We start from the raw sequence: 18,982 nt of genomic DNA, 5'->3' as shown, positions 1-18,982 counted from the left end.
TCATAATGCTTTAATTTTTTGTATTACCTACAAATTTTGAAATGCGCCGTATACACCCAAGTCTAGTCACTAATATGCCACTAAAAGCAGTGGTCTGAGTACTGACCCCTTGGAGAACCAAGCTGTATACCACCCTCCAATCCCAAAAAAACTATTCACCACTACGGTTTCCTGCCACTAATCCAATTTTTTATCTATGCTATCACTGCCCTTTTAACCCATGGGCATAATTTAAAGTTGCTGCAATCCAATAAAAGTAGGGTGAACTGTCTTACTTCTAGTTTATTTCAAATTACTCAACATAAAATGCACCATTGTGTATATGTATAGAATTACCTTTCTGTTCTTATGCCTGACAACCCTCCAAGATCGACATTTTTCCATTCTCACCTTTTGCAGATCCACTATTTTCACTGTTCCATGAACGCACAGAATGGCAGAACAGGCTCAAGGAGGAATATTGTGTACTCCTCCTATTTCTTACAATCTTATAAAATTCTTAAGCAGGGTGGAAGGTAGGATGTTTCTCCTGGCTTGGGAGTGCAGAACTACAGAACCACAGCCTCAGAATATGGGATAGGTCATTGAGTGAAAAACTTTGACCTCATTTCAGACCTAAAAGAGTTGTGAACCTTTGGATTTTTTGTTACAGAGAGCTATGGCTGGTCAGTTGTTGAATATTTTGAACAGAGAGGTCAATCAATTTTTTGCCTACTTATGGACGGACGCAAGGGATATAGGAATAGTGGGGGGCAGTGTAACTGAGAAACATGATCTTATTCAATGGGGGAAGCATGCTCAATGGCTGAATGGCCTACTTCTGATCCTATTTCTTATGTCCTTATGCTCTCAAATCCTACCTCCATGGCCAAGTGTTTGATCCCTGTCCCAATTTCTCCTTATCCAGCTCAGTGTTAAATTTTGTTTGATAATGCTCCTTTGACAATGCCTTGGAAGATTTTCAGTACGTTAACAATGTTATGCAAATGCAAGCTATTGTTGTAAAATGTTTAACCTATCAAAAAATAACTCTTTTTCGCATTCCAATTGTTCTTGTGAAAATGTTGTTATTGTTAAAACACACTATGCAAAACATATACCTCAAATGGCTTACCTTTTCAGAGGCTGTCGCCAGTTTTGTACCACTTGCATCAAATGCCAGAGCAGCAAGGGGACTGTCATGAGCTGGGATCATATTAGCAGCTCTCTTTAAAACAAAAAAAGTGAATAAAAATTTGCTTCACATAAATATTCCATCTATTGAACACTAAGGTGGTAAAAAAAAAAATCAATCCACTTTCGATTGTGTGCATATTGCTTTAAGGAATGACAGCTCAGGGTCAAACATGATGTTACGAGCAAGGAAGTGAATAATTCAGAATCTCATCATATATAATTGATTTTTTTTAGCATGATATGATTAATATCAAGCATTTAGTTAGGGCAAAGGTCTTCAGCTCATTGCTATTGGAATGCAAAGGCTATGAAAACAATTGCATACCAGATATTTGAAAGTTTCAGTTCCAAAATATATCCATTACAATGTTTTATAAAACTTATGCAATGCAAGTAAAACAATACTAGGTCCAAGGATCAAGCTTTAACAAGTCAATCAAAGTCATGGGTTGTGCAATCGTACTGCAACTCAACCACTACACATCTCAAATTGCAGGCATGCTATGACAGCATGAACAAAATCCAAATAACTAAAATTGTTTTTTTTTTTACATTACAACAATATACACCGGAGGGATCAATTGGACTAAAGCGGGGACTTTCATTTATACAAAATGGTTATATTTGATAGAAGCATCACAGAAATTGTCCCATACACTGACACAGTTACTTTTTTTACATGCACTGTTATATTTACTTTGGAGGACTTGAATTTGAGGGAGACCTATACCCAAAAACTACAGTTCAGAATTATTCGTAACCAAAGAGGAGAAAGTGAATATATGCTTTCAGTGCTCATTCTCTCAGTTTGGTTTCAACCTTGATCCAGTAGTATACGGCAAAGCTTTAAACCACACAATGCTGTCCAGCACAGTTAAAATACAGCTTTTTTGCAAACCAAACTCCACAAGAACCACCCACACAATTCTAGCCCTCTCAAATAGCTGAGTAATTGGGTGGTATTTTCAGCCTTGCTAACTCAAACCAGCCGATAAATGGGCAATAGAGTCCTAGAAATTTGCCTTTGCTAGCATGGCCATGATAAGCAACAATATCACTTCAGCAGAATCACAATAAATGGCAGAACAAGCTTCAGGAACTAAATAGCCTACACTCCTGTTCTATATTAATAGATTATACTCAAATCATAATTTAAAAATCAAAAGCACAGTCACCAAGTCGATATCAGGTATGCTAAAGCATCTTAAAATAAAAACATACTTGTGCAAATTAAATGATATTATTTAAGGAACACAGAGTGAAAAGCCTGACAGGTATTATCAAGCCTAAATACATGCTCGTATCAGATGCGTTATAGATTTCCATCATTGGAAGCCTTTATTCTATCAATTTATGAATTCCAACAGTGAAACCTAGCAATACTAAAAAAGATAAAACACACACTTCTTTTTTTGTTTTTACACATGGGTTTATCAGGTACTGATTCAGCCTGTGCAATAATGAGCAAATACTAGGCTAAAATAGTTGGACTATTTTTCGAGCACAGGGCACATGATTTGCGATCAGGCTGGTTCCAGTGACAACAGGCACCATGCAAAATTATTTCTACCACTTCAATTCCATGATTGCGTCAGAGAACTGAGCATCTACTGTCCTGCTGGCTGCCTCTGTTCAGCTGAGGGCCAAGCAGCATTCACTTATCTCATGTGGTGCAGCTAGCCTTTATTCCTAAAGATGGTCTGTCCTTCTTATAGGATTGTTGTGGAGATGCCGGCGTTGGACTGGGGTGAGCACAGTAAGAAGTCTTACAACACCAGGTTAAAGTCCAACAGGTTTGTTTCAAACACGAGCTTTCGGAGCGCAGCTCCGTCTTCAGGTGACTCACCTGTCCAGTCCAGTCACCTGAAGAAGGAGCTGCACTCCGAAAGCTCGTGTTTGAAACAAACCTGTTGGACTTTAACCTGGTGTGGTAAGACTTCTTACTCTTCTTATAGGAAGCTTCACCGGATAACAAGAGGCAGATGCTGAATACTGTTGCCGAAATTCTAAACAAGGAAAATGGACCGTCAATGTCTAATGTGGAGAATTAGAGATGGAGATTAACAGGAGAAGAGATGCTAGGCCCTCAAGGGGGGTCAGAAGAGATTAGGGTCGGGTTACTAGGGAGGCTACATCCTGGCATCTGGATCAAAGAGCCTGCAGCAGTGCCAGAAGAAACCCAATAACCTCACGCAGGTTGACATGGTCAGTAAATGCATCTTCACATGACATTTCCTTGCCGCCACTCCAACTTCTCACACTGTCCAATGCACACTCAGCAGCACTCCCTGGCACTCATGGTTCAATTAAAATCCAAATATTCCACTTCACTGTCACATATTCTCTAATGTTGTCACGGTCACATCTCTCATTGACTCCACATGTTGCCAGTTCTTCAGCTGTGGCAGGCACATCATCTGAACACAGTGCTGCACAATCACAGATATTCTTGCCATTCTCTGGAAGGACAAAGTGCCACAGCATAGAAGGGAACAGAGCAGAAAAGACAGGGAATTACGATGACTTCATCTCCTGAGCCCTACAGAAGGGATGGTTATCAGCATCATGGGGCTAGCTGTGACAAAATTCATGGCATCTGATGTTGCGGAGGGTATTCAGGGTGACAGCACATACCTGCCTTATAATCCACCTCAACTCCCAGCTCACTCTCACCCCCAAGTATAATGATCAAGCTACATATGTTGATCTCTTGCTTTCCAATTCACCTTCCTTTCTTCACAACTTCTGATTTTAGATTTCAGAGATGCCTGCAGCCACAGCAGACCAAGAAGGAGAGAAAGCAACATCACAGCACATATGAAGCCCTGTCACTTGTTGTTTATAAAAAACATATATTTTTATTCAGACTTTTATTCCAATATAACACCTTTGCAACCATATTCATACAACAATTACAATATTTCAAACCCCCAACCTGTCACTGCCCAAAGCCAAATCCAAAAAGAATAACCAATGCCCTAGATCACCACCAACGCCCTAGATCTCCCCTAGATCTGACCAGCTCCCTGAAGTAGGAAATGAACGGCTGCCTTTCCATCAACCCTCTGAAGATATACTTGATATTTTTTCAAAATGTAAGCACTCCATCAGGTCACTTAACCACACTGCAGCCATGGGCGGCACCCAAGACTTCCATCCAAACAGAACTCGCCTTCGGGCTATTAGCGAGGCAAAGGCAAGAGCATCTGTCTTTGCTTCAATCTGCAGCTCCGGTAAATCTGAAAACCCAAAGATAACCACCAAAGGGCAAGCTCAACCCCAAGAATTCCTGACATGATGCTGAAGAAGGAGACCCAAAAGCCCAAAGCTTATTACAAGACCAGAACATGTGCGCATGATGAGCTGGACCCCTAGAGCACCGCTCGCACCTATCAGCTATTTCCTTGAAGAACCCACTCAGCTGTGCCCTGGACAGATGTGCTCTATGTACCACCTTAAACTGAATCACATTGAGCCTAGCACACTAGGAGGTGGAGTTGACTTGTGTAGAGCCTTGCTCCACACCCCACCTCAAATACCTGGCCCAGCTCCCTCTCCACCTCATCCAGTGGAACCTGTTCAGTCAACACAAGCCAATTATAAATAACCAACATCCTGAACAGATTAGCTCTCAGAAGCCAGTACTTGCCCAACCACGCCTCAAAACCAGCGAATTTTGCCAACTATAAACAAATCCACGAACCGCTCCAGCCCCACCTCCCTCCAAATACCAAACAATAAGTCCAAGGCAACGGGTAGAAAAAGATGACTTTCACAGATTGGTGCCAACAATGACATAGCACGCAGCTTAAAATGCTGCCTAAACTGTCTCCATATTCTCAAGGTGGCCACCACCATCGGACTGCAAGTCCATTCAGTCGGAGAGAACAGAAGGAGAACCATAACCAAGGCTCTCAAACGGAAACCTCTACAGGCACTCCTCTCCATCTGCCCCCACAAGGACTCCACCCCCTGTACCACCCCAGCACATTCTCAATATACACTGTCCAATAATAAAATAACAGATTGGGCTAAGCCAGGCCCACGACAGTCTCTCCCTTGTGAATCCGTAGGGTCTTGCCCACCGAAATAAAAGATTATATCATTTTACTGACTTTCACAAAAAACAATTTAGGGATGAAAACTGGAAGCATGGAAACAGAAATGAATCCTTGGGAGGATATTCCCGTACCAGCCTCCCCGAACAGGCGCCGGGATATGGCGACTAGGGGCTTTTCACAGTAACTTCATCGAAGCCTACTCGTGACAATAAGCGATTTTCATTTCATTTTCATATTCAACTTTAGTGACTGAACCCTACCCTACCAAATCATAGCATATGCCCATCAGAAAACAATGGGATCTAAATCATTTTAGGTGTCTGGGCTGTCAGAGTTAAGGAGCAAAATCTCTGGTAACATAACCCTCAAAAGGAAAGTAGAACATTCAGGTCGCCGAGACCGATTTCTTCATAAACGAAAGAGCACAACAAATTAGATTCGAGGATACGGAGTAAAATTGAATAGGGTTGCAGATTCCATGAAACATGAACTGAGTTAATTGTCACGGACAGGGTTTGTGTTTATTCTTGTCTATGATCACAGTTTTTTTTATATACACGTGAGGTTAATGTGCTCTTGCCCTCAGAGGAATTTTTCCCAAGTTTTTAAACTTCCAGCAGCAAGCTTATGTAAATTTGAAAATAATGTTTATTTATTATCAGACACTTGCCCCAGGAGGTTTTAATACATACTGCCCCAGAGGCTTTAACACAACTTCTCTCACATATAAGAACATAAGAACTAGGAGCAGGAGTAGACCATCTGGCCCCTCGAGCCTGCTCCGCCATTCAATTAGATCATGGCTGATCTTTTGTGGACTCAGCTCCACTTTCCGGCCCGAACACCATAACCCTTAATCCCTTTATTCTTCAAAAAACTATCTATCTTTACCTTAAAAACATGTAATGAAGGAGCCTCAACTGCTTCACTGGGCAAGGAATTCCATAGATTCACAATCCTTTGGGTGAAGAAGTTCCTCCTAAACACAGTCCTAAATCTACTTCCCCTTATTTTGAGGCTATGTCCCCTAGTTCTGCTATCAACCGCCAGTGGAAACAACCTGCCCGCATCTATCCTATCTATTCCCTTCATAATTTTAAATGTTTCTATAAGATCCCCCCTCATCCTTCTAAATTCCAACGAGTACAGTCCCAGTCTACTCAACCTCTCCTCATAATCCAACCCCTTCAGCTCTAGGATTAACCTAGTGAATCTCCTCTGCACACCCTCACACACACAATCATAAGATACAAGACCATAAGATATATGAGCGGAATGAGGCCATTCAGCCCATCGAGCCTGCTCCTCCATTCAATCATGGCTGTTTCCCATCATCATTCTCCTGTCTTCTCCCCATAACACCGATGCCCTTAGAATCAAGAATCTGTCTGTCTTAAAAACTCAGTGACTTGGCCTCCACAGCTTTCTGCGGCAATGAATTCCACAGATTCACCACCCTCCGGCTGAAGAAATCCCTCCTCATCTCGGTTTTAAACGATCATCCCTTCAGTCTAAGACTGTGCCCTTGGGTTCTAGTCTCTCCTACTAGTGGAAACATGCTCTCCATGTCCACTCAATCTGGGCCTTCCAGTATTCTTAAGTTTCAATAAGATCCCCTTTCATCCTTCTGAAATCCATCGAGTAAAGATCCAGAGTCCTCAACGCTCCTCATTTAACAAGTCCTTCATTCCGCGGATTATTCTCGTGAACCTCCTCTGGACCTTCTCCACAGCTAGCACATCCTTCCTTATATAGGTAGTGGCCCAAAACTTGCTCACAGTATTCCAAAGTGGGTCTGACCAGAGCTTTATACAGCCTCAGAAGTACATCCCTACTCTTGTATTTTAGCCCTCTCGACATGAATGCTAACATTGCATTTGCCTTCCTAACTGCCAACTAAACCTGCATGTTAACCTTAAGAGAATCCTGAACTAGGACTCATAAGTCCCTTTGTATTTCTGATTTCCGAAGCCGTTTCCATTTAGAAAATAGTCTATGCCTCTATTCTTCCTATCAAAGTGCATAATCTCTCACTTTTCCGCATTGTATTCCATCTTCCACTTCTTTGCCCACTCTCCTAGCCTGTCCATGTCCTTCTGCAGCCTGCTTGCCTCCTTAACGCTACCTGTCCCTCTAAATATCTTTGTATCATCTGCAAACTTAGCAACAATACCCTCAGTTCCTTCTTTCAGATCGTTAATGTATGTACTGTGAATAATTGTGGTCCCAACACTGACAACGAATAGAGAATTTATGCTGTAGCGGAGGTCAGGTATAAAACACAGGCCCTGAAATTTAATGACGTTACACCAATTTTTCAGGACTAAAAAGAGAATCAAGCTTTAAGTACTGTGAGGAAGCACACGCTCATTACAAGCTCAAAGTGTTCCATTCATTGTGTTGGAGACAACAAAAAAAAATTAGGTATCGTGGCCCCATAACCGAAACAGGCAACAGTCGGGTTAATACCTGTTTGAGTCGCTCTCTGTAATACCGGCTTGCCCAGAGGCAGCTGGCAACACAGATGGCTTCATTCAGGAAAATTAGGTGTATGTTAAATAAAAGGATTGCTGCAGGTCATAATTAAAAAGGAATTTGTTAAAAATTCCTATATGAATGCAGAGGCAGGAGTCAGACTGCTTTTTCCAACCCCATATTAGAACTGATTGCCACTTCCAGCCACTCTCCTCAAATCGCAAACTCAACCACTATCAGTCACCATCATCGCCTTCCTGTTCAAATTCACGACCCCCCCCCCCCACCCCACACATCTTCCAGGCAAACCACCCAGCCTTTCAAATTCTCAAGCTCAACAGCAAAAGCATGCTGTTGTCACCAGACTCAGTGCAATCTCCTTCCTGTGGTTACCACAGGTTAAACTCAATCAAGCAGAAACTCAATGTTCCATATGATCCTGAGCTGAGCTCACAGCCCCACATTAAGCTGATCACCTATTTTAACATCCACAGAATTCCAACAGTGCAAGAGACTCTTCGGCCCTTGGCAAGAGCACCCTACTTAAGCCACGTCTCCACCTTATCGCCATAACCCAGTAACCCCACCTAAAAACTTTTGGGCACAGACAATTTATCATGGCCAATCCACCTAACATGCACATCTTTGAACTGTGGGAGGAAACTGGAGCACCCGGAGGAAACCCAAGCAGACAAGAGGAGAAAGTGCAAACTCCAGAGAGACAGTTGAATTCCGTTTAAGTGTTACTTCAACTGCTGGCAAGTTCCTCTGGGGCGCCACAGTGGTGCAGTGGTTAGCACTGCTGCCTACAACGCTGAGGACGCAGGTTCGATCCCAGCCCCGGGTCACTGTCTGGGTAGAGTTTGCACATTCTCCCTGTGTCTGCGTGGATCTCACCCCCACAATCCAAATATGTGCAGGTTAGGAGGATTGGCCATACTAAATTGTCCCTTCATTGGAAAAAAAGAATTGGGTAATCTTGGCAAGATCCTCACTGACATCATCTTCAACTCAACATTCACCTGCACCATCTCCTTTACAAGTATTCAGAATTCTGCCCAGCAAACTACAACTCATTTAGCTTGCTTTCTGTCCTACTCCATATCATTTCCCCATATCCTTGTCGACTCCCACTGATTTGCCATTACCAACAAATTATTTTCAAAATCAGTATTTTCATTTTTAACTCCCTGGCTGACCTAAATTCCACACTATGTGAGCAACCTCTTCCAGCCCTACAAGCCATCTTGCATCCTCTGCTTTGCAGACATTCGACTGCTGTGCACTATCGCCCATTCCTTTCACTCCACCAACGCAGCAGAGCTTCCAGCTATCAAATATATACCACCTGAAATTCTATTCCTCAATCCTCCATCTTGCATTAACCTTGTTTATTAAAAAGGCCAAAAAACGTCACCCTCTGGATATTCTTCCACATAACTGTCCTTCTTTAAACACTCAGGTATAAATGTTTAATTTGTTGTTGTGCCAAGTTAAAATGTATTTTGTTGGCGATGAAGCTCCAGCTGAGAGAGGAGCCAGGTAGTTTATAAATCAGCAATGTTAAATGATAAATTATGTTTACATCACATTTAACTTGAATGCTGAAACTCTGATGTTATTTAAAACACTGTATCAAATAATTTCGCACCTTAAAATCATAAACAGTTAATGCAGTATTTATCGATTTGATATGTAACTTCTTACCAGATTGATAGTATCGAACACCTGTACCTCCCCAATTGTTGCACTTCCAGGGTACGCAAGGTAGCAATTATCATTATTAATGGAAAGTGCACATAGCCCTGAAAATAATAAAACTGTCTTGATTGTCTTAAATGTTTCAGGATTGAATATACATTGCAGTACGGGGGAGTGGGAGGACACTATATTTATGCACTTATTAACTAAGTCAACAAATGAGAATTCAGAATAAAATAATGCAGCACAATTTATCATCCATTCAGTACAGTAAAAATGTTATTAACAGAAGGAGAACTACTGTTCTCACCGTACTCAATTAGGTCACTGCACTCAGCGAACTCCCTCAAAACCCAACAATAAAAGGGGCGTTCAGAGATACAAGACAGTGCAATAAAACAAATCTGAACTTTACGATGCTGATTTTATGTATGAGCAGCAGTTGCTGTTGGGTTTGGGAGACTGTCTGATTTGCTTGGTTTTTGTTTAGCTGTCACCTAGTGTGGTCCATTCGCAGCTCTTAAGTAATATTTGAGGTAGTCAGTATTGTTCAATTAACAGTGATTTGATGTATTTTTATGAATGGATTTTAGCCAAACAAGTAGAATAAACACTCAGATGCAAAATGGAGCTTTTTAACCTCATATTATAGCTGCATTATAGGTACTATACTCCCTATACACACACAGGACTGTGTGGCAAAATTTGGTTCCGACCCCATCTACAAGGTTTGCTGACGACACGGCCATAGTGGTCGGATCTCGAACAACGACGACTCAGAATACAGGAGGGAGATAGAGAATCTAGTGGAGAGAACCAAGTGGAGTGGTGCAACGACAACAATCTATCCCTCAGTGCCATCAAAACTAAAGAGCTGGTCATTGTTTTCAGGAAGCAAAGAACTGTATACACCCCTGCCTGCATAAACGGGGCCACGGTGGAGATGGTTGACAGCTTCAAATTCCTCAGGGTGCACATCACCAAAAATCTGTCCTGGTCCACCTACGTCAACGCTACCACCAAGAAGACACAACAGTGTCTATACTTCCTCAGGAAACTAAGAAAATTCGGCATGTCCACACTGACTCTTACCAACTTTTACAGATGCACCAAAGAAAGCATCCTATTGGGCTGCATCACAGCCTGGTATGGTAACTGCTCATCCCAAGACCGCAAGAAACTTCAGAGAGTTGTGAATACAGCCAGTCCATCACACGAACCTGCCTCCCATCCATTGACTCTATCTACACCTCCCGCTGCCTGGGCAAAGCAGGCAGCGTAATCAAACACCCCACCCACCCCCGGCTTACTCATTCTTCCAACTTCTTCCATCCGGTAAGAGGTACAAAGTCTGAAAACACTCACTAACAGATTCAAAAACAGCTTCTTCCCTGCTGTTACCAGACTCTTAAACGACCCTCTTATGGTAAGAAGTCTTACAACACCAGGTTAAAGTCCAACAGGTTTGTTTCGAGTCACTAGCTTTCAGAGCACAACTCCTGCCTCAGGTGAATGAAGAGGTGGGTTCCACCTCTGAGAATGAGAATGAATAGTGATTCGAAACAAACCCGTTGGACTTTAACCTGGTGTTGTAAGACTTCTTACTGTGCTCACCCCAGTCCAACACCGGCATCTCCACATCATGACCCTCTTATGGACTGACCTGATTAATACTACACTCCTGTATCTTCACCCGACGCCGGTGTCTATGTATTTACATTGTGCACCTTGTGTTTCCCTATTATGTATTTTCTTTTTCTTTTATTTTCATGTACTAAATAATCTGTTTGAGCTGCTCACAGAAAAATACTTTTCACTGTACCTCGGTACACGTGACAATAAACAAATCCAATCAATGTTAGATACTATTAAATAAGTTCATTGCTGTTGTTGGCTGAAAAATACATACTTGCAGCTCTAAAAGAAACCAGGTACATAAAATCACTTCTGCACTTTTTGGCGCTATAGCCGGGATTTACTGTGTAGGAATTACCTGTGGGGTTTGGTGGCGTTTCTCGGATGGTATGCAGTACTTTCATATCTCGGATATTGTGAATGTACAAACTCTCTTCCAGACATACTATCAATCTCTACATGAGGGAAAGCAAGTCAATATTAGCCTCGGAGAATCTCAACAGCATGTTTATACCACAAATCAAAAAAATATATATCTAATACCACTAGTGTTTTAAATCAAAGCGTCGGCAGAATTCTACCCTCATGACATTTCATTAACAGTATTTGGGGTTGGGGCCCTATCATTAAAGGATTGAGGAGGAATCTTTGTGAGATGTGAGCTACAAATCATTACAACTTTCTACAGGTGCAATGGCTTCAGGAACATTCTAAACATTTTTAAATTAATTCATGCCACAAAATAATCCTGATGCAGCACAAAATGCTTTCTTAGTAACACTTTAAATGTCAGCATGCCAAGTGTAGTCAAACTTCACCTGGACGCATTACTCCAATGAGTGTCGCCCCATAGAATACATCTTGATTGCAGGTTTTCTGTTGGTTTTGTTTAGATTAAATCTATCAATAATATAAACTATGGCTTAAAGAAGTTGCACCACAAATGGTATAACTTCTAAACAGCAACAAATAAGGGTATGCAACCAAAGCACACAGATTTAAGGTAACTGGCAAAGGACCATGGCAAATGAAAATTATGCAGCAGTGAATTGTTCTGGTCTATAATGCATTGCTTGAAAGGCTGGAGGAAACCGATTCAAACATATCTTCCAAAGTTAATTGGATAAATACTTAAAAAGGAACAGTGCTAAGATATGGGGAAATAGCAGGGATTGGGACTAATTGAGTAGCCCTTTCAAAGAGCTGGCACAATCACAATGAGCACAATGGCCTTCTGTGCTATTTCATTCTATGATTCAACTTCATCATTTGACACTAATAAAAAACAGACAAGCAATGAATTTCAAGCTTAGTTACAGGTTCCTGGTAATCAACTGAAAAATAACAAATTAACAAAACATTACGAATATTCCTAGTTAATGTGGATATCATGTGTTATTTGTTTATCAATTTCTGTTAATTGTACTCAGATGGTAGGCATTAATTGGGGGCTCACCTGCACCCATGTTATAAATAGGAGCAGGTTGAAAGGTTGGAGGTGCATAATATGTAAAGTATGTCTCTGTAAATACAAGTTTGTAAGCGTACAAAGACTTTGCCACAGTCCTATCCTTCACCACCTGGCTATCCAAATTTTAACATTATGCACCAATGTCCAACTACCGGCATTTAATTCACAATCTCCGACAGGAAAAAAAAAAGCACAAAAAAATCCAGAAACTCTACAGTGCATATATTATATGAAAATAAAGATTGCGTAGAACCATTACATTTCTTGGTTAGTGATGGTTCAATGGGACAGCACGGTAGCAGTGGTTAGCACTGTTGCTTCACAGTACCAGGGAACCGGGTTTGATTCCTGATTGCGTCACTGTCTGTGTAGTCTTCACGTTCTCCCCATGTCTGCATGGGTTTCCTCCGGGTGCTCTGGTTTCCTCCCACAAGTCCCAAAAGGCATGCTTGTTCGGTGAATTGGACATTCTGAATTCTCCCTCAGCATACCTGAACAGGTGCCGTAATGTGGCGACTAGGGAATTTTCACAGTAATTTCAATGCAAGTCTACTTGTGACACTAATAAAGGTTATTGATTATTATTATGAGATAACAAGCTTAAAATCTCCATCATCCATTATTCTCTATGCAATTCACTGACAAGGGCCTAATGCACAGATCAGCCCATTATGAAAATACAGCAGACGCTCAAATAAAAACAGAAAATGATTGAAATACTGTGCAGGTCTGGCAACATCTGTGGAGAGGAGAGTTAACATTTCAGGTCCGTGAGCTTTCATAATAGGAAAACTAGAAATTTAATAGATTTTGAGCGAGTGAAAGAGAGGTGGGGAGGGAAAGGTGGGAAAAGAACAAAAGGGTATGTCTGTGATAGAATGGAGGGTAGGAGAGATGACAAAGTGTTTATGATGCAAGTCAAAGGGTGTGGTGATGGGTCAAATAACACAAGAAATAGCAGCAGTGGTCCATAGAGCTCCTTGAGCCTACTCTGCCATTCAATAAGGTCATCACTCAACTGATTTTGGTCTCAGCTCAATTTTCCTGGCTGTTCCCCATAACCCTCAACTGACTGCCCTTTAATTTAAAAATGTCTATTTCAGCCTCAACGACTTGGCCTCCACACTTCTCTGGGGTTTAGAATTCCAAATGTTCATGACCCTTTAAGGGAAGAAATTCCTCCTCATCTCCATCTTAAATGGGTGACCCATTCTGAAAATATGTTCCTAATTCTCCATTCGCTCTTGAGAAGAAACAACTTCTTGCAGCATCTATCCTGTTCACCTCCTCACAGTCAAGGTAGCTGTGGGGGCAAATGCTAACCTACCTGCAAGGGAGGGAAGGGAAGAGTCAGAGATGAACAATTAAAGGTAAGAGAAGAGTGGAATTTAGAAAAGAAGTTCATCAAAACTGATTAAGAAGCACTGAAACAAGAAAGGTTTCATGTACCCCACAAAAAGACAGACATAGGTGCAATCCATGTGTGTACACACTGCAACACCATTTACTTGGAACAAATGAGTGGAATTGAAGGAAAAGTTGTCCAATATCACAACAGGTTCAACCAGGTAGAAGAGGCTGGCAGTCAATGAAAACTGGTTGAGCCGTCATCGAAGGAAGAAGCAGAGCTCTCAAACTATCCTTGCCAGCAGAATTCATGTCAAAATTAAGGTTGGACCTGTGAAAACAGATGCCAATGGCATTAAAAATAGGGGCCCTGGGAAGATTGGCCAATTCACTGGTGCTTTTAACACCCCTCCCATTATGTTTAGGCTATCAACTCTTTCTTCCCCCACCCCCGCAAGCCCAAGAAGTGGCTCATCCAATTGAGTTCATCAGCTTTGCAAGGCTTATGAGTTATTACAACAGTATTTGAGTACTTACTCAGGTTATGAATTGCTTTTGATCCATGGAAAGAAAGAATGCACCAAAACGTTTAGGAGCAGTTCAGCAACAGGGATTGGCAACAAGGTAGCTTGAAATTGCACTGGCACTCAGGGAAGGGCTAGTTTTGGGCTGGATCAGCAGAGGAAAATAAGTCAGACATACCAGCAGTTGAGCACGGAGAGAGGCTCAGAGTGACTCAAAGAATGCCAAACATGGAAACAGTTTTGACACAAGTTTGGTGGGTTATACTGTGAAGGACACCAATACAGCACCATGCTTCGAAGTGAAGCCAGAAGAACGGAGAGGTATGTAAGCCTAAACAAGTTTAAGGCCGGTGTGACAAAAATATGACAGCAAGTGTTACCTTTAAGAAAGTGTGCGCTTATGTAAGATATTAGTAATATTTTGGTTATATTTCAGCAAGCGTAAACGCTTGAGCCTTGCTGCTTGGCTTTGAAAAGTTATGCCAAAGATCCTCACCTGTCTATTTAGTTTGACTGCCAGGATTGTATTCGAATAACTGTAATTGCAGATCTCGGTTCCTTTCTTAAAGTGACAAACCTTCAATTTTCTGGGTGCTTTAAGGCTCACAATAGCTACTAGACTGCTGGAAAACAGTCGTTCCACAATACATACATCTTCTGTGTCAGCTGTAAATAGAGAAAGAAAAAAAAATCACATTAAACAATTGTGATGAAATTTAAAAACTGCTGGAAATTAAACTTTATTTGGTGACTGCAGTTCACTCAGTTGAGTTGAGATGGCTCACTTCCTCTCCCACAAAGACATTCCATTACTAATCATTGCATTTCAATAAATCAACTCAAGAATTATATTTGGGAGGGCATGTGCCAATCAGTTCAAACACAAGTTTGGTGCTAATTTATATTACATTTTTTATGAACAAATTTCCAGGTCAAAGGACGTTTTTCTTAAATTTAACTTTCTCCCACTGAGGTCCATGAACCAACAATATTCAAATAGGTTGCCTGCTGCATACAAGGAACTATCGTTGGCACAGATCACACAAAGTTATACTCATAATAGTATTAATCTGTCAAAGCGAAGATGTGCATCCTTGAATAATTTCTTTTCTTTATATATTTTTCTTTGCAATGTGACAGAGAGGAAATGCATGCTAAAAGTACTGTTCATATAGACATCAAATTTTGAATCTAGAGCAGGCTCATTATCCTGTGTTACAAACGTAAAATATCTTAAATAGATTGGGCTTCCTGGGTTCTTCTAATGGGGCACGTGAAATTTATAATTTACTTATTTCCAATTCACCTGAAGAATTTACAATCACCTTTAATTCCAAGAATCCCTGCTGGCATACTTGAGCACTCAGTTTAAATGGGAAGGCCAGATTATCAACTGAATATCAGTCATTTCGCAGACGCAGAACAACATCACAGGAGACCTACTGCTACTATGAGAGTTTCTTTCTGCTCACTGTGAAGTTCTTGATATAAATGAGTATATGAAGTTTCAAGCCAGCCTCCAGTAGGAGTAACGTCCATATTTAAAACTGTCCAACAGTTTTGATTCTGGAGGGCCGGGGGAGGTTTAGTGTAAGCGGAACTACAAGCGTTGTGCACGGCGTAGTGTTTCCTAGACTTGGGAAAAAATGCATTGTTGGTAACATCTAAGCTGTTCTCTCTCTCATATGGATGTGTGTCATATTTTGGCTGATCACACTCCGGTGAAACACTGAGACATTTTCTTAAAGATGCTGCATAAATTCAAGCTCTTGTTACTTGTACTCGACGAGTTCACGGAGGCTCATGCCATAAAGAGATTTAAACTCGGGGATGATCATTTTAAAATTTGATATAATAGGAGACCAATAGGAGATCAGAGACCAATGTAGATCAGTGGGGGAACGGATGATGGATGAATGGGTGAGCCAGATATTTGGAGTGGGGATAGAGCATGGGCAGCAAGCTTTAATGTGCTGAAATTGACAGAGGGTGGAGAATGGGAGGGTGGCCAGGAGAGAATTGGAACAGTTGAGCTGGGAAGTGGCAACAGCATGGCTGAGGATTCAACGGAAGATCGGTTCAAGAGACAGGCAATGTGATGGAGGTAGAAGTAGGAAGATTTCATTCACCCTCCTACAAGGACCATCCCCTGCCCCAACCATTTGTAAAATATAAACATTCCAGCTTCCAAAAAGACCTTTTTTAAAAATTACCTTTGGTATCTGCCCTCCCCAAAAAGAGAACATTGTTGACATAGCATAGAATAGCCCAATTACCTCGCTGCCACACGTCCACTGACCAGAAAGATAATGGACCCCTTGAGGTGGGTAATTTGGTTTTTACTGCATTAATATGATAATGAAGAACATGTCAATTTTCACATTTACACTGCATCGCAAACTGCTTCAGACAGTTGCAATTAAATGTGGATCACTTACTGCATTCATAGATCTGTTCTAATTTATCCACGGATGAAAGTGAGAAAAACTTGTAACCAGATTTGGTGCCAACAGCAAGGGACCTATTTTAAAAATTAAAAATAAGATTACTTCAAGTGGAAAACTGAAAGCAGGTCAGTTTTAATCAACAGCTGCTCAAAAATAACAGCTACTTTATAGTCTAGTTATTCAGCTGAGGACTGGACTTACCCTGCCACATATGTGGGTCTTTTCCACATTTTGTACTCAATTCCTATATCTTAGTCCACTCTCGCCGATTTGAAAAACACACTAGGCTTGATAAATATGTTCGTTTTCAGTTACTCGCTCAGAATAATGAACAGAACAACCTTACGTTAATTATTAAAGCATTCCATTCATTCATAAATCTCTTCTTCAACAATGGTGCAGCATCACTTCAGAATTTGTTTTAGGCTTAAATAATTAAGCAAATGTACAGACACAAAGATGAGTCAATGAACCACATTATTACAGCATACACATATTTATTATAGAAATGCTTCTAGTAAATTACGCTTTCGAAAATTATGCAAAATATCTCAAGCTAAATGTAGGAAGACTGTTACTTGTAAATAATTTTCCTGCTCGTTTTTTTCCCTGAATTTCATGCAGGAAGCATGTGCTCTGAACATTTATCTATGGGAATTTCCAAAAAGACTCCCCCACAGGATAGCTTGTTAAATACCCTGAAGAAAAACAACTAGTACATCCTTGATTTGACAAAAAGAATAGCTGGCGCACACATATCTAAACAAATCTCACAATCTGTATTTGCTCAAAAGTAACATGGATCCTCCCTTGAGATTTAAAGCAATTGAGAAAAGAAGCAAAAGCGACATGTGAAAAAACCTGTACACATAGCGAGTGGTTAAGAACTGGAATGCACTGCCTTAAGAGTGTGGTGAAGACAGATTCAATGGATTTAAAAGGGTATTAGATTGTTTCCTGAAAAGGCGGAATGTGCAGGGTTATGGGGAGAAGGTGGGAAATGACACTAGGTGAATTGCTCATTCACAGGCAACTGACAAAATTTGCAATATCTGTATTGAATTCAATGTGGAGAGATCCTCGCTGCAGCCAGTTTTATTAAAAGTGATGCGGGCATTAAAGGAACCTGTATAAAGATAAAACAGGATTCTTCCATTTTGTCACACTCTCCACAACCAGACTAGTTCAATGGGACAAGTAGTAAATATATGATACTTGGTAAAAAATGAAGGCTTGAGAGCTTCCCACTCTACCCTGCTTCATGGATAAAAATAATACCGTGGCGATGTGGTGATCTGGATTACAAACTGGCAAGTTTGTGACAGCTTTCCAGGGGCTCCAGTACAAGTGTGTGGATATCAGGGAATGACAACATTGGTTTGTCTGTGATGACCCATGAGCAAAAGCATACCAGTACATCTAGGTCACTGGCACAGGGTTACCAGAAAAAAGGTTGGTGCAGACTCGATGGGCCAAGTGGCCTCCTTCTGCACTGTAGAGATTCTATGATTCCTGTCCGCATAGTTCTTTCTCTACCACTATGACTGAAGTGATACGAACGTAATGCAAGAGGAAGTGAAGTGAGGTGCATGCTGACTGCACACAACATTGACTGTGAGAGCCGTGCGCTCCGTGTCCAAAATGTAAATATTTCTTTTGTTTTTATCATTTCAAGTTGATGATATTTCTATTAATATATAAATGCTTAAGCATTTTCGTCTTTTAGATTTTTATTCAAGGCTTTATATATTATATATAAATATAAGAGGACCAAAACATCAACATGAACAAAAACCACAAATCCCCAACCCCCCCCCCCCCCCCCCCCCCCCCCCCCATTACCAACACCTCACCTTCCTAATTTTACCTCCTTATCCCCATTCCCGCCCCCCAACCCACCTCATTACATCGGCCTCTCTTCCTACTGAGACTCCCGGATCTTCTGACACACTGAATATTGCCATCTCCGGACCAGGGGCCACCACCACACCTAGAATCTCGGACATAACATTCGAGAACCCGGGCCAAAACCCCCTCAGCTTTGGACACACCCATAACATGTAGACGTGATTCGCAGAACCCTTTGCATACTGCCCAACCTATGCTCAACCCATGCAAAGAACCGGCTCATCCTCACAACCATCA

At 41.2% G+C, this 18,982-nt stretch overlaps 1 protein-coding gene across 1 annotated transcript in view; it reads right to left on the bottom strand.

The window, feature by feature from the left end:
• wipi2 (WD repeat domain, phosphoinositide interacting 2) overlaps nt 1-18,982 on the bottom strand; it is a 90,723-nt gene that overhangs the window by 28,660 nt on the left and 43,081 nt on the right. The window contains exons 2-6 of the mRNA XM_038821086.1: nt 16,829-16,911; nt 14,887-15,056; nt 11,407-11,503; nt 9,420-9,517; nt 1,115-1,207 (exon numbers count right to left, since the gene is read on the bottom strand). Coding sequence (XP_038677014.1) covers nt 1,115-1,207; nt 9,420-9,517; nt 11,407-11,503; nt 14,887-15,056; nt 16,829-16,911 — 541 coding nt within the window. The remainder of the gene's footprint in view (nt 1-1,114; nt 1,208-9,419; nt 9,518-11,406; nt 11,504-14,886; nt 15,057-16,828; nt 16,912-18,982) is intronic.

This window comes from Scyliorhinus canicula, chromosome 15, assembly GCF_902713615.1.
Source record: "Scyliorhinus canicula chromosome 15, sScyCan1.1, whole genome shotgun sequence".
Classification (NCBI taxonomy): domain Eukaryota; kingdom Metazoa; phylum Chordata; class Chondrichthyes; order Carcharhiniformes; family Scyliorhinidae; genus Scyliorhinus; species Scyliorhinus canicula.
Note: the sequence above shows the minus strand (reverse complement) of the source record. Positions and strands in the feature narration are given on the sequence as shown.